The 16,959-nt window shown below is 37.6% G+C and overlaps 1 protein-coding gene across 1 annotated transcript in view; it reads left to right on the top strand.

The window, feature by feature from the left end:
- Nucleotides 1-16,959, top strand: part of OXCT1 (3-oxoacid CoA-transferase 1) — a gene marked incomplete at its 5' end in the record, with an annotated part of 139,601 nt that overhangs the window by 13,585 nt on the left and 109,057 nt on the right. Inside the window, 4 exon segments of the mRNA NM_001133195.1 lie at nucleotides 3,688-3,823; nucleotides 7,058-7,207; nucleotides 11,246-11,352; nucleotides 13,533-13,593. Coding sequence (NP_001126667.1) covers nucleotides 3,688-3,823; nucleotides 7,058-7,207; nucleotides 11,246-11,352; nucleotides 13,533-13,593 — 454 coding nt within the window.

The raw sequence follows: 16,959 nt of genomic DNA, 5'->3' as shown, positions 1-16,959 counted from the left end.
AGAAGTCAAAGATCGCTGCATTAGTTTTGGGCTGAGGATCTGTAAGGTGAGCCTGCCATGAGGTGAGATGGGAAGGTTGCAGTGGAGTTGAATTTGGGGGAATAGAATTGTGGGGACCTAGCCAGGTACTAGGAGTAGGTTAAAAACTCAGAAGGCATTGTATGCATTGAGAGTAATGGGGAGACAGCCCTTAAACAACGGAATCCTTAGGCATCTGGTGACCTCTAGTGGACAAATGTATTCTTAACTTGCAGGGCATTCTAGCTCAAAAGTACTCTTGAAAATGCTTATGTTACTTAGGCGTTAGTTTTCTTTTGAACCAAGTGACAGTAAGTCATGCAGCTATTTCTTTTCTATCCGTGGTGGATGGGAAATCTTATCAGATTCAGCATTTGAAGGTAGGGGTGCAAAACAAGTTGAGTAGGAGGTTGACAATTACCTGTTACCTAGACCCTTTGAAGTGTTCATTGTGTCCGGAGTGCCGGGTGTAGGAAAGAGGTTTGGAAATGAAATTCTGAGAATTGGGAAGGAATCAGCTGAGCTGGAATGGTCACTTGTCGGTGTGAGGAGTATGAGAGTATGAGAGTGGAGAGTGGAATGAAGTTGGGAGAACAGGTCGTATCAGGAGAAATGTCAGTGGTTTGTCACATACTTAACACCTTTCCAGATCAAGTAAGTAGGCGTCACTAGTGCTCGTTAATTTCCCCCAACCAACTTTGTTTATATTCCATCACCAAAGCCAGAATTCTGGAGTGAGTCTGCAGCTACATCAGGATGGGCAACAAGTCTTATGAATTATTTCCCTCAAAGACCCTCTTGATTTCTCCCTTCTCCATTCCCATTCCCACTGCTTTAGCTCAGACTCTCACTGTTGCTTGTTTGGACTACTTTGAGTCTCTTCACTGATATCCCGGCCTTTCATCTTTCAACCTTTCCAGCTAATCATACTGTTACTTTTCCGCTTAAAACTTTTTACAGGGGCTTCCTGTCTTTCAGGATGAAATCCCACAAGGCTGATCACAACTGGTCCTGCCTTCTCCCCTCCCACATGCTGTTGCCCTCAGTCCATACTCCCAGGAACACTCAACATGTAGTTTACTGAGTGCATCTTTGCAAAGCTGTCTGTCTGTCTGTTTCTCTCTACACCTCCACCCCACACTGTTCTCAAAATGTTTTTTTTCCCTATGTCTGTGTAAGTGCCATCTCCTGTAAGATTTTTTGTGCTATCTTTCTCCTCCCCAAAAGTTGGGTTCTCCATTTTCAGAATTATCACAATTTGTGCCTAATTCCCTTAGCATGTCTCTCCCTCTGTTGTGATTATGGATTATGTGTTTCTTTTCTCAGTTTCAAAGCTGCCCAGGACCAGGTCTTATTCATGATTGTAGCTCCAGAGCCTGACACAGGGATAGAATAAGCACTCAGTAAGGGAGTTTTAGATGAATTAACAAACCTGTGGTAGAATAAGTACTCAGTAAGGGAGTTTTAGATGAATTAACAAACCTGTGGTCAAATAAGCACTCAGTAAGGGAGTTTTAGATGAATTAACAAACCTGTGGTTGAATAAACACTCAGTAAGGGAGTTTTAGATGAATGAACCTTGTAGACGACACAAGCTCTGTAGGGAAGGAACCAACAGAGCACTAAAGGAATTAGGAGGGAGAGATTGTAAATAAAAACTTCTGGTTCTAGGAAGCACTCTGGTCCTTATCACTACATTTCTGTCTCTTAAAAGGCTTTCTTGAAGCATAGTATGGAGTAATATAGAAAAGTGAACATCTCATAAATACAGTTTGATGGAGTTTTACAAGCTGCACACCCATGTCATCAATGCCCAGATAGATAAATGGAACATGACCAGTACCCCAGGAAGCCCTCTTCCTGTACCTTCCAGGCACTATTCTCTTCTCCCACTACCAACATTTAATTAGCTTTACTTTTGATCCTCATAGATTTGTTTTGTCTGATTTTGAACATCATATTAAAGGAATATTTCAGAGTATACTCTTGTGTCTGGCTTTAGCTCAACATTATTCTGTGAGATTCAACCGTTGTTGCTAATGGTTATAGATGAGTCATTCTCAGTGCTATACCCCACTTCATTATGTAGTATGCCACAGTTATCTATTTTGCTGATGAGCATTTGGGAGGCTCCAATTTTGGCCATAGTGAATAGTGCTGCTATGAATTTTCTTGTACATGCCTTGTGATGAAACTAAGTATGCATTTCTGTCGGTTATAGACCCAGAATGGAATTGCTCACACATAGCATATGGATATATTGAACATTAGTAGGTACTAACAGTTTTTCCAAGGTGGTCATTTCAGTTTACATTCCCCTTGGCACATATGAGAGTTCTGATTGTTTCACATCTTTGTCGAGACTTGGTATTTTCTTATTTTTTGGCCATCCCTTCATGTTTGTGGTGGTGTCTCATCATACTTTTTGCCATTAAAAGTGTTTTGCTACTAAAAATATTTCCCCATTAAAAAAATTTCACCATTAAAAAATATTTCACCATTAAAAGATATTTCGCCATTAAAAATATTTCACCATTAAAAAATATTTCACCATTAAAAGATATTTCGCCATTAAAAATGTTTCACCATTAAAAAAATATTTCGTCATTAAAATATTTCGCCATTAAAAAATTTCACCATTAAAAAAAGCTTAAGGTCAAGTATTCTTATCTTAGAAATGTTTTATTTCTCTAGTTGGTTAAAATATTTCTGACCCTTGAGTGGAAGATGATCTTCAGTCTTTAAGGTGACTGAAATGGAAAAATAATTCATTCAGTTATCTATCTTGTTACATTGACTTTACTTTAAATTCTAGGCATATTTTGCTTCGAAAAATAATAGAAATAAAGAAAGGCATAAACATGGAGACTTTCACCCAATGAAAAAATAAAATCAACACTGTGTATACCATTTCTAAGAATAAATTGAGCGCCAGCTTTAAAATAATAAAGATATTAAACTATAGTATATATAATTTAACAGATACAGGATTATTGTTTCCACTTATACTCTTCACTGGCTTGTGATTAGTTTTTTGGTTTTTTTTTGGTTGTTTTTGTTAAGAATGTGTAAATCTTCTTGAGCAAAAGATTTATGATATAGGGAAAAGTTCATAGCTATTTATAATTTGGGTCCACATTTCAATGAATATGTTAATCTCTCTTTTAAATACCAAAATGCCCCTCTCTCCTTTTTAGAAGAGAAAGAGCTTCTCCATCCAAATCTTCCTTTTGGGTCAGTATATTGCCACTGCATTTATGTGTTCCTTCAAAGCATAGGACAAGAACCAATTCATCTCTTTGCTTATCTTCTAACTCAGAATCACACTGCAGCTGTGAAAATAACAAAAGGTGTGGGGTAAAACTGTAGGGTTGACATGGGTGTGAATATTGGCTGTATGTCCCTTACTGCCCAAGACCTTGCCCTGTGCATGCCCTGCCCCCACAAAAAAATCACTTAAACTTCTTGAGTTTTAGTTTCCTCAACTGTAAAATAAAAGGATAGCTACCTTGCAAAAGTTTTGGGGTTATGGGAGACTGAGAATGTGGATTAAATGCCTATAAGAAAGGATTTATTTTTCTTTAAATTAACAAAGTTTTATCTCTTTAAAAAGATCTAATAGTGTTGTGTCAGATGCTCTTTGGTAAGCTCCCTTCATTTTCCTTCTAGGGTTGACAATTTTGGTTTGGGGCTTTTGCTTCGGTCCAAGCAGATAAAACGCATGGTCTCTTCATATGTGGGAGAAAATGCGGAATTTGAACGACAGTACTTATCTGGTGAATTAGAAGTGGAGCTGACACCACAGGTGAGAAAACTTGCTTTTCTTTTATAATACTAACTTACTTTAAAAATTCCTTTTTTCTCCGTGGAAATTTCTTTGTGCAAAAGAGGTAAGGCAGAAGGAATACTACTTTGCCAAACCACGGAATTTTGTTTCTAACTCACATCTGTTGATTGCTGGAGGATTGATATTTTCTTCTACTGTGTACTGAAAAAGGAGATATTTCTAAAAGATATCCAGGCTGCAAGATAAGATTTTAAGTTTGGCACTGTAATGTGTATTGTGCCAGAAGCATACAAAAGGATTTGCTGGAATGTTTGAGAATCATCCTAAGAAGTTAATTTATAGGAATTTATTTTTATTTTATTTTTTGAGGCGGAGTCTCACTCTGTCACCCAGGGTGGAGTGCAGCGGTGTGATCTCGGCTCACTGCAACCTCCACCTCCCGAGTTCAAGCAATTCTCCTGCCTCAGCCTCCTGAGAAGCTGAAATTTGAGATTACAGGCATGTGCCACCATGCCCAGCTACTTTTGTTTTCTGTATTTTTAGTAGAGACGGGGTTTCACCATGTTGGCCAGGCTGGTTTTGAACTCCTGACCTCAAATGAGCCGCCTGCCTCGGCCTCACAAGTGTGAGCCACTGTGCCTCTCCAATTTCTATGAATTTTAGAACTAGAAATTTGTGGGTGATCTGGTCTTGCTGAGACACATCAGAGTGAAGCCCATGAAAGGTACATGTGACTGTATCTGAGTAAGTGCTGGGATCAGAACCTAGATTTCCAGGGAACTGATGTTACTACAAAGCAAGCAGTTACTATAATTAATCTAGCAACTTTTCACTCATTTTCTATGTCATCTCTTAACTAATTGGAGTTATTCATAAAGAAAGGAAAACTTTCTGAAATCTTTAAGTAAAACAGGGGTCTACAGTTTGCTCTTCTTTCATTTTGACATGCTCTGCTCTCAGCTCTTGAACTGAGCCACTCCACTTTATTTTAGTCAACAGAAATATTGCCACTGACTTTGCCAAGTTGGTAATAACATAATTTAGTAGATTTTTAAAAATTAGTAATGCAATCATGGTGTGTCTAAAAAGCACACATGGGGAACTATTCTGAGGCTCGTGTTGCAGTCACACCTGGTCACTCTATAGCACTGTTACCTGTACATACCATAACATTGCACTGGGCTTGGTATTTACTCAATTTTCTCAGTTTTTTGAAAAAGCAAAAACAAAAAAAACAAAGATGTCTTAGTCTGCTCAGGCTGCTATAACAAAATATCACAGACCAGTGGCTTAAACAACAGAAGTTTCTCATAGTTCTGAAGGCTTGGAAGTCCTCCTTGGCTTACAGATGGCCGACTTCTAACTGTTCTTGCATGGCGGAGAGCATGCATGCTCACTCTCTGGGTGTCTCTTCTTGTAGGAATACTAATCATACCAGATCAGGGCCCCACCTTTTTGACTTCCTTCAACCTTGATGACCTCCTTATAGGCCCTATCTCAATACAGTCACATTGGTGACTAGGAATTCAACATATGAATTTTGGGGAGAACACAGTTCAGTCCATAGCAGTATTTTTCACATGGTAGGTTGAGATACAGTATTCTTTGGGTTGTGGATCTATTGAAAATTGACCTTTTGATTACCCTTGGTATCTTTTATGTTACTCCTTATTTTGTCAGAAAGTATGTACATCGTTAATATATATATTTTTTTACAGTTTTTCCTCAGGCTAAGAGAGGTCAGTGTCTCCTTTCCCAACTTAGTGGCCCATTAGTAAACACTGGCTCTGGCAGCATATTTTGCAGCCTGAAGGCTAGGGGGAGGAGTATCGATGGTGGGGATCAGGACTTCTTTGGTGGGTGAGGGTAAGAAGCTGGTGGCACCTACAGAAGGCCTATCTGCAGAAGTAGTCCACTTTCAGGCCCTTACCTGGTATGATAGAAGGAGAGTATTCAGGGAGGGTATATATAAAACATATTTTAAGGCAGGGGGTAGTGTTATGGTAATTTTGATGATTTAATTTTTTGTTAATGTTACTAACTTCACAACACAAAGTAGAGTCATCTCTTTCCATTGGCTAGATAATCAGTTATCTGGAAGATTTTCAGTTATACCCCAAGTCTCTCTTTCCCCAGAATATTCCACCTACTTGAATGACTCAATGTCTCAAGTCCCAACTGTTAGTTTCTTCTTTGAGTTGAATACTTAGAGTCCTGTTAAAGTAGAAAATACTTTTTAAGGTTGGGACAATATGAACATATCATCATTAATACCATGAACCAATTCTTTTTTTTCTTAAAGAGGCAGATCTCATTATGTTGCCCTGGCTGGTCTCAAACTCCTGGCCTCAAGTGATCCTTCACCTTCCAAAGCACTGGGATTTACAGACATGAGCCATGGTGTCCAGCCCCAGTTTTTAACTACTGACTAGCCAGTCAGTTTTCTAGTAAGACTCGTAACAAGTCTATCACAGTAGGCGTCAATGTTAGGAAGGGTGTCAAGGTTCAGGGCCAGAGTTGATTCCTTAGGGAAAACCTGGGTAGAAAAACAGTTGAGAGTGAGAGAGCTAGGGAAACTAGTCTTGAAATCACTGGTATCTAGGAAGAAGAGTCACCCATGGGAAAGATGATGATCAAAAGAAGATACAAAGAAACTTTGCTTGCAGCTGTTTCTACTCTGAAACAATTTGATGCACTCTTGGCTTTTAAAAACCAATTTACCTGTATGCAGTATTTTTCACTTTGTTTTTTTTCTTAGACAATTTGTAGATAAAAATATTTATGAAAATGGTTTAAAATAAGCGCTAAAATTTAAACACTTTACATTATTAACTTGAATAAAATTTAGGCCATACCAACATAGATCATGAAATAAAACAAAATTTAATTGCATTACTTAATATATATAACTAAAGTTTCATAACTCAGATTTTAAAATTGACTTAGAATATCAAAAATAGACACATTTAAATGTGTCAAGAGATCATTGGGAGGTATGGAAGCTGAAAGCATGACTATACAAATAAGCGGCTACACTTTGAATGTGGATTTAGAATGGATCTAGAGGGGCAGTAACTTCTTAGAATTGATCTTCTAGCATACAATATTAGTGAAGTACTCATGCTAATGTACAATGCTAGCTACTTTTTAGAATTATAAGCCTCTAGAGAGTAGGAACCATGTCTAAATGTTTGTGTCCACATACAGAAGTGTGCTTAGTGAACTTATGGGGTGTTGGTTGCTCACTTGTAGGGCACACTTGCAGAGAGGATCCGTGCAGGCGGGGCTGGAGTTCCTGCATTTTACACCCCCACAGGGTATGGGACCCTGGTACAAGAAGGAGGATCGCCCATCAAATACAACAAAGATGGCAGTGTTGCCATTGCCAGTAAGCCAAGAGAGGTAAGAAACACTCTTAACCAGATTATACCAGGATCCCTCTTTCCACGTGGGATTTTGGGTGGATCATTGGGCAAAGAAGTATAAAATCACCTCTATGTGAGAAAAAGCACTCATTCATTTTCATAAATAGGCGAAATTTCTAGCTAAATCTAGGCATCCACTAGCATTTAAAATCACATAGAGAAACTAGAATAAGAAGAAGGAAAAAATGGTGTAATCCACATATGATGTACCAGTCAAGGTTAGTTACTTGAACTGATTTTATGGTAGGCTTTAACAAATTGAGAAACAGTTATACTTGCTGATTATGCTTATATGGAAAATAAAGTAGTTGTGATATGCATGCTAGCAAACTCTTTATGCTCAGGCCCTTCCTAAAGTGACTGTAGGAAGAAAAAAACAAGGAAATAATATGTTTGAAACCTTGAAAGGAACTGTTATGATAGAATAGAGAGTTCATATGATCACTATTTATTTTGTATCTTGGACGCATTTGAACTTTTGACGGAATAACCTACTTCTATTTAAAGTGCTGAGTAGGATGGGGTACATTTATCATAGGCATATTATAGAAGAGTAGAACTTCAGATAAAGGTATTTGAGATGCTCAGATTGGAGAAAATTTCAAAAATTACACTGGCCAGTATTTCCTTACAGTATTTTTTAGTATCTTTCCATTCTCCTTGTCCAGATGGCCGAAGAGAGTTAACACAGGTTGCAGAAATGTTGTACTCATCTCTGGGGAAGTGAATGTAGTAAATCAGGGGATCTCTTATCACTTTTCTGCATATGGGGATGCTGGCTCTGCCCCTCCCATTCCGAGGAACGATCAGAGGGAAGATTGGAGGTCACAGAATATGTCCTTTGATGTTCAGTGTTGGTCTCCAGCTGTGTCTTCCATCTGGAGACATCTTTCTGTTGAGAGTGATCTATGTGGAGTCAAAGCTTTTATTAATGTGTTTTTTGTGTTTGATCTTTTTCCTTTACTGTCTAAATAAGTTTAAAAGGCTTCTTGACAAAGTAAAAGACAGGAGCCTAATTATTAAAATGAACTGTAGTAGTATCTCATAAAGGTTCCCAGAAAACTTGTGATAAATACTTTGATAGCTTGCTAGAAGTTGAAGAATTAATTCACCTCGGAAAAATATGAGACTAAAATATTTCTTGGGTTCATTTCTGCCTGGAGTCAGGTGCCTAAAACTCATAGTTTTTAAATTTTGTCTGAATTTCCTAGGAATATGACAGATAATTTATTTCTTAATTCTTAGTACTTTTTTTTTTTAGTTAAAGTAGGAAGAAGTGAGTTAATTTCTAAATTAGTGTTATTTATTGAGGTCCTACTCTTTGCCGAGCTCTGGTCTGAGCACTGTGGTAAAATGATCTAGATCAATTCCTCCTACTAGTGGAGGAACTGACAGTGAATGAATAAATGCATAATGTCTATAGCGGAAGTACTGTGAAGACAAATCAAGTAGATTAAGGGCAAAGAGAATTAATTATCATTGGCCAGGCAGCTGATATTCCAGATTGGTGGCCAGGGAGAGCTTCTTTGGGGAGGTGACACTTAGTAGAGACCTGAATAAGGTAGAAGAATGAGGCAAATGGAGATAAGAGGGTTTGTGCTCTATTCAGAAGGAAGAGTAAGTACAAGGTGCCGAGGCAGCTACAGGCTTGCCATGTTTGGGGAACAGGAGGGTGGTGAGGCTGGAACAGCACATGAGGCAGAGAGTGATAGGGATGGAGATTGAAGAGAGGCAGAAGCCAAATTCATGCAAAGTTTGAATTTTATGGAACGTAGTGGGAAGCCTATGGAGTTTTGAATAAAGGTGAGAGTGATGTAATTTGAGTTGTCTTTTGTAACTATCACTGTGGCTGCTGGGGTGGTGATTCTATTTTTTTTTTTTTTTGCTAGGAAGCCAAGAGCCGAAGCAGTGAGAGAGGGTTTAGGAGGCTGTTGTGTTAATTTAGGAGGGAATGGAAGGTGGCTAGACCAAGGTGGTAACAGTGGAGTTTGAGAGAAGTGGTTGAAATTGGTGTCATGTTCATGGCAGAGCCAACAGGATTTGCTGGTGGATAGGTAAGGGGTGTAAGAGGAGTCAAGCATACTGTGTAAGATGAATGAAGCACAGGCCTTATCAAAGAGCTCTGTTTGGAACATGGTGCATTGGAGATTTCATTAGACTCCAAGAGGAGGTGCTTAGTGGACTTCAGATCAGGGGAGAGTCTAGAGCCAAGATAGAGACTTTGGAGGCATCAGCATATAGTATTTAAATCTATATACTAGATGAGTGTCTAGGGGCTGAGTGCAGAGCACCTCGTTGACATTTAGAAATTGGGAAGAGAAGGAGCAGCAAAGAGAAATGAGAAAGAGTGATTAGTAAGTAAAGAAGAAACCCAGGGGCATCTGGCAATTTGAAAGATAAGGGAAATTTTAAAAAGAAGGGAATGATCAACTGAGTGTGAAGAGGTTGGTAATACAGGGCCTGGAATTGAATCATTGGATTTGCAAAAACAGAGGTCATTGACAACTTTAAGGATTATTCCTTTTTGGAATAGAGGGGATGAAAATCTCATTAGATTAAAGAAAGAACCAAAAAGTGAGGAAGTGGTGACTATGAAATGTACAGTTCTTTCAAGTGAGTATAATAGCTAGTTTGACAAAATCAGCTCCTTGCCCATTTTTAAATTTCAGTAAAACTAACACTCAGCAACAGCTGGTGTGTAGACACATCAGAAAATTATGTAACTGGAATATCAAAGAAGCCTATTTATTGACTTTGCCTTGCATTTGCATATATTTACCCCAGTTTTCTAGATCTGTGTGTAAAATACTCAACTATCATTGTTGGTATTTACAGTGATTTTTGAAATACATAAGCCGTTCCAAAATATGTGGCTCGGAAATATCTTTCATATAATTTATCTTAGTTCCTATAGTAAGATCCTCATTCATCAGTTATTCCCTAAGTGCATTAATCTTCTTTCTAGCAGGCAACTTGGTTAATGTCTTTAAAGTAGCTGTTATTTAAGAAAGGTTTTGTTTCAAACCATAGTTGAAATAAATGTACCAAAATTTTCTATAGCAGCTTTTTGTAAAACGCACTTAGTCTGTTTTTCCACTAGGGGGTGCAGTAGGGATGAGAATGGAGTTCTACATTCATATGGCTCCATTTTGTGCAGTGATGGGAGTGTGGCAATGGATGTTTGTTTTAATTCCCGGAAATAAACCCTCAAGAATAAAAGAACATGATGGCAAGACAGTTTTGCTTTATATTCTTCCCTCCAAAATTTGTAGTATAATTAAAAGGCAATAAACATAAATAAAAATCAATAGCATTCCCTAGACCAGTAATGTCAGAAGAGCAGATAGGAGCAAATTGTAACAGTAGCAAGAGAAACCAGTAAGTACCTATAAATAAACCTAAGAAAAATATATAAAGCTGTTATGGAGAAAATAATAAAACTATTGAAGGAGGTCAAAGAAAACCTCAGTAAATGGAGACATATACTATGCTCATGGGTGGGAAGATAGGGCATGTTGGTTTTCTCCAAATTTACTGATTCTATGAATCCCATTTAAAATCTCAACAGGTGATTATAGGTTAATGAAGATAGCTGAATGATAGATTTTTGTAACTATTTTATGTAGAAAAACAATACATAGACCATTTTATGTAAACTTTTTTCAGGGGGGAGGGAAAGAAGGACTATTTTTCATATTCAGTATATAACCTGTACATACAAATAGTAAAATGAAAATAGTCTGTCCCTCAGGCCATAGAACTTTCAGTTCCTCAAATGCACAAGTTTTCTTTTGTCACTGGACCTTTGCTTGTCTGTTTCCTTAGCTCCCCTTAGACCACTTTGACTAAGTCCTGCTTGCCTAACTGCTTATCCTTGAAGTCTCTGGGATGCTTTTCCCTCTGAGAAATTTTCCCTCACTAGGCTTGTATCCTAATTATCTACCTCTATCAGAGTGCCTCTATCACAATCAAGACCTGTGCAAATACCTGACGATGCCTTCTCCCTCTTCTGCAGGTGAGGGAGTTCAATGGTCAGCACTTTATTTTGGAGGAAGCAATTACAGGGGATTTTGCTTTGGTGAAAGCATGGAAGGCGGACCGAGCAGGAAACGTGATTTTCAGGTATTATGATAGTTTTAAAAACACTCGTGCGTATCAACAACTCTAAAAATGGACGTCAGAATGAATTTGGAATTTAAAAATGTATTTTCAAAATGGCCCAAAATCATACACGCCCATGTGTATTGCACATATATAGGTGTGTGCAGGGCTGCTGGTATGTCCACTTGTGGGAGTCTGTTTGGACTGGTTGATATCTATGTTGCACTGCTTGTTAAATATTTGAATCTATATGCCCTTTTATATAGGCACATGCAGTTGTTTTTCTCCTTGTGTATTTTAGTTGCCAAGACCAGTTACATGCTTAGAAAAGATGACATCATACAATTTTATTTAATTGATATTGTAATTTACATGTATTAAAATGTCAAAGTTAATTTGATACTCTGGAAAGATACTGCTAATAATCATTGCGGTCAGTCCTTCAGTCCTTTTGGTGTCTTCTAGGAAATGCTTACAAAGGTTCTATCTGAAAAATTGATTAACCTTTATAATACTGAATTTTCAATCCTCACTCTCAGCTACAGCCTTTATAGATTTTAAAACCTTTTGGTTATTGTAAGCATACTAAGTATTTATATCTTGGATTTATAGATTTATATAGTTGTTTTTTGAGGATTATGAAACCTTTGAGTGTACACTTAAGAGTTTTCCAAACTGTTTGATCTTGAAGACTTTACCTATCAGATTACAGAAATCATTGTTTTTGCTCATTTATCATTTGCTGCTTTCGATGAACAATTTTTAAATCTTTAGCAAATGCAGCTTTGGTGCAATCACAATTAAGTTCTCAGTGATACTCTCATATCACTTTTTATTTCTGAAGGACTTATGTGATATTAATGCTCTTTGATTTCTTTAATTTAGCCAGTTTTTAAAAGTACAACTAATTTTGGCAATAACAGGAGACATTTTACATCATCTTTACCTTATTTGACACGTTTGTGTAATATTTACACATGCTTAGTTGCTTTTTTAAAAAGATTAACAAAATTGTATACTACCAAGCAGAAAGGAATTATTGAAAATATTCCCACGTTTATTCTGCGCAGCAGTGCCTGGCTCTGGTATTTAAAGGCTGTACAAGGGCTATTCTGGGCACTGACTTTATGCTGGTGGTTAATGAGTTCTGGTGTGAAATGAAAGCTTGCATCACCAATGGTCAAGTGACCTTAGGACTGACTTCATATTTAGTGCGACAGCTGGAACAGAAGTCTGTCTAGGTTACTGTCTAGGTTATTCAAGTGGGGGACTTGGGACTCCTTTGCCTCTGACCATTCTGCCTTTGGAGCTTTTGATGCCTGGATGTCTGGTGGGATCTAACCCAGCAACTTGTGAAAGTTCACGAGGGCTCCTTTCTCAAGGATGCTCCTATTCCTGTACTCATTCTTCAATCTGAGCAAAAGAAATATTGGTGGCTCAAAAGAGCTAGTAAAACATAGCTGTGACTTACTTCCTTCTACCAAAGAAATTCTGCCATCAACCTATATTCCCAGAGACAAAAAATATATTTTATTTTTTACCATTGGGGAACGGTATTGAGGAACATCAGAGTGTAAAACCATCAGCAAAACTGGCACCTGCTAGAAATTTTTACACCTCAGGGTCTGATGTGGGTGTTGTACTTTCAAAAACTTCATCAGAAAATGATTCTCCAGAATGATCTTTATAGGTGACTCACAAATTATCAATGAATGTTTCATTTAGTTTCAGCAATAGGCTTCTCGTCAATAGAGAATGTAATTACTGTACCTTCTCATGTGAAGCATTTGCTACTTTTCCTTTCTTAATATTTTAATGAAAGCAAGTGGTTGAATGAAATATTTAACTAATAGGGACAAAGCATACTTGTTAAAAGATTAAGGGAAATTAACTTCAAATAAGATAGATTTATTAATATTCCTTTTTTTGTTGTAGCTGTACGTTGAATGTGAAAAATAGTTCCTCTTTCCCTCAATCCTTTTCAAAACAAAACTGTATACATTGAATAAAGTAGTTATGATTTTTTAAAATTTATGAGATATTTATGAAACTTTATTAATGGAAAATATGATACACTCTTTTTGGAAAGATTCTTAGATTCTTAGTTCATAGAAATTCTAATCTATAAAACCTTAAAGGTGACAGAGATGCTTATTTTTGGTCTTTTCCCCCCGACTTTCTTATCTCCTCCACCCCTGTAGGAAAAGTGCAAGGAATTTCAACTTGCCAATGTGCAAAGCTGCAGAAACCACAGTGGTAGAGGTAAGAGGTTATTTTTGAATTCTTGGTGTTAATTATTTAACTTGATGTTAAGTATTAATTCAAGAAAAGGTACCACAGTTCATTTGTTTTCTGGATAACAATGACAGCTTTTTTTTTTGTTTTGGAAATGGATCCATTCTATCTAAATATATAATAGTTAAAATTTTGCTGTAACTTCAGCTTTCTGGTTAGATAGGGTCTCACTAGAATGCTCTCTTTGGGAATCAAGCAATGGTACCAGCTTATAAAAGTCTTTTGATCCTTAAATGAAATAGATCTCCTTGAATGAAATCCCAAGATAAATTTATGTATGTGGAATCCCTGGAAAACAGTAAATGTTTCAGAAGAGGTTCATGATCTTACTGTGATAGATTTTGTGGTTTCTTTAAGGGAAGAGCGTTGCACATATAACTACTTTGATGTGTCAATTCAGAGCAAATTCAGGCACTGACTGTCCTTTGGGTATCTCAGTGTTTGGAAGGGGCTTGAATAATTCTGCAGCCTTCCCAGGCTTAAGGACCCAGGGCAGAAACAGGGGCTTATACCAAAACCGTGCCATTTTGGTTGTAACATATTGAACCTCAAAGAAGACTTCAAATGGTTCTCAACTTGAGGCTTTGAGGATCAACTTGGAACCAAATTTTTGTGGGAGTTTGAGGTAGTTTTTCCTTGGGAGGCTTTATAGGACCCCTATTGGGATCTGGAATTGAAAATACATAGGTTCCTGATTGATTTTTCTCGTGATGGCAGGTGTTGTATGTGGTGTCTTTTGATTCATTTCTACAAGGCCAAGATAATGTTTCATGAAGTCAGTACAGTGTATTCTGAAACAATCAAATGTTAGAGTTTTCTTCCTTTCTTGGAAAATGAAGTGTGCTATTTTTAAATTGCAGAGGTATATGTTACTTTCAACCGAGGCATGGTGGTTTCTTTTGCAATGGCTTTACATTTTCTGCATTTAAAATGGATAGTGTGGCTTACGCTTTCTGTGTAACCTGCCTTTAATTTATTCATCCATCTTAATGACCTGTCTGTGGCACACAACTATAGCATTACTGAAAAAAGGCCTACAGCATAGCTAAAATAATCAATAGTTTTACACCCTGTTGACTTCCTGTATTTCTGTAAAACTGTCAGAAACCAGTATTTCTTTCCAGAGTACAGAGGGGAGTTATGCATTATCCTGGGTGAAGTTCTCTTTAAAATTTTTCCTGTTATAATCTGGTTCTTCTCAGTTCATCTCATTTCTTACAAGAGCAGAAAATAACCTTGTGTTGAAGAATCATTGTAGGTATTAGGAAAGAGAGGCTCTCTTTTGGCCTAAGGAGAGAAAATCCTTTAACTGAGCCTGCAAATGTAATAAAGGCTGCCCTTCTGTGTCCCGGAACAGACATCTCTGATGGATCACAGAATGCTTTCGTGGTAGGCCAAGACACACATTAGGGTCTGTTTCAATACAGTGATGTGCACAACCACTCCTAATTCACTACACTCTCCAGTATGGTAGCCACTAGCCACATGTGACTTATAAAATTAAAATTAAAATTATGGCACAGTGGCTCAGGCCTAAGTTATCCCAGCACTTTGGAAGGCTGAGGCAGGTGGATCGCTTGAGCCTAGATGTTCAAGGGCAACATGGTGAAACCCTGTGTCTACAAAAAATTACAAAAAATTAGCCAGACGTGGTGGCATGTGCCTAAGTCCCAGCTACCCAAGAGCTGAGGTCTGAGGATCGCCTGAGTCCAGGAGGTCAAGGCTGCAGTGAGCTGTGACTGTGTCACTGTGCTCCAACCTGGGCCACAGAGTGAGACCCTGTCTCAAAAAAAAAAATTGACTGCGAAATTGAATTTACATTTACACTAGTCCCGTATCAAGCAAAGCTACATGTGGCTAGTGATTACTGTATTGATGAGCACAAGTAAACATTATCATTGCAGGAAGTTTTATTGGACAAAGCTGGATTAGAAGGATCAAGAATAATCTGTTATACTAGTTCAGGAACATAAGCAAAACAGTCTTTGGACTATAGGATTACTGTAAGCCTACCCCTGACACCTGTTCATAGTAGAAACATATAATATACATAGTAGAAACATGACCATAGATTGAATTGTAAGAATTGTGCTCTCAAAAGTGGAAAATAATTTGGAATTGGGGTTAGTGCCTAGATTGGGCATTTTCTGATGTGAAATTCTGTTTTGGCTTTGTGACTTGTATTTTGAGTCCAGTGAGTACCCTGGACCTCCAGCCCCCTGTTCTGTGCTATGCACTGTGCACTCCGTTACCTGCGCAGGCCTCCAGGTTTCTATGACTTTTCAAGCCCTATCTTGCTTTCTTTTATGGGGGTCGTAGTGGGATGGATGATTATGAGCTGGTCTCTGAAGTGCAACATTTAAGAGGACTCTTCAGAGATCATTAAGTTAACTGCATATTCTTCTGCATGCAAAATGCTAATAATGTTAGCTACTATTCAAGCATTTATGATGTGTCAGTCACTACCGTATTCCTTATGTGCATTATTTTAAATTCTCACTATAGTCCTATGGGACAGGAATAATAATTATCTTTATTTTAGAGATGATGACTTTAAGGCATAGAGAGGTTAAGTTATGTACCCAATGTCACACAGCTTAGGTGGAACCAGGATAGACCCACAGAGAAACTGATTCCAGGCTGTCTACTTTTTTCCATTATGTTATGAAATGCTTCCATATTATCTATCAATGGATGCTTTAAACTCTTGGAAGATATTGGATCTCCAGAAGTAGTCCATTTCATTGTTAACTATTAGATACAAGGAAATAAGGAGTTTTGTTGTTGTTGTTTTTTTTTTTTTTTTGCCCAGCTTTTTTTTTTCTATCCCAGACCTTCCTTGACAATTATTTCAATTGTAGTCTTTTTTTTTCTTCTGGTACCATCTACCTTAGAGATGTCTTTGAGAAAGGCATCACCCTGTGTTCAGTGGCCCCGTGCATTCATTCAGTCTTTCTCTTGGACTCTTTTCATTCGGTTGTCTAGCCTCTTTGACCTTTAAGCTTTTTACATATTTCTCTAAATGTGGTGACTGAATGTCTGTTCTAGTACTACAGTATCTTAAGCAGTGGGAGGCATAACAGTGTGACTACACCCTATATAACATAGTCAACGGCATCTTTTTTTTTTTTTTTTCTTAAATAAAGAACTCTTAGCTCATCTCCTTTCTTTTGAATTGTAGGATCTGGATTAGAGCTTATCTCCTAAAGCTCTGTGCCAGCATCTTCCCACTCCACGATGCTGCATCTTCTCAACCTTTCTTCTCCCTGGTGATTTGAGTTTTGACTTCAGTTTTAAGGAGGATAGAACTATAAATATTTAAAGTACTAATGA

Source organism: Pongo abelii, chromosome 4 (genome assembly GCF_028885655.2).
Source record: "Pongo abelii isolate AG06213 chromosome 4, NHGRI_mPonAbe1-v2.0_pri, whole genome shotgun sequence".
NCBI classification, from domain to species: domain Eukaryota; kingdom Metazoa; phylum Chordata; class Mammalia; order Primates; family Hominidae; genus Pongo; species Pongo abelii.
Note: the sequence above shows the minus strand (reverse complement) of the source record. Positions and strands in the feature narration are given on the sequence as shown.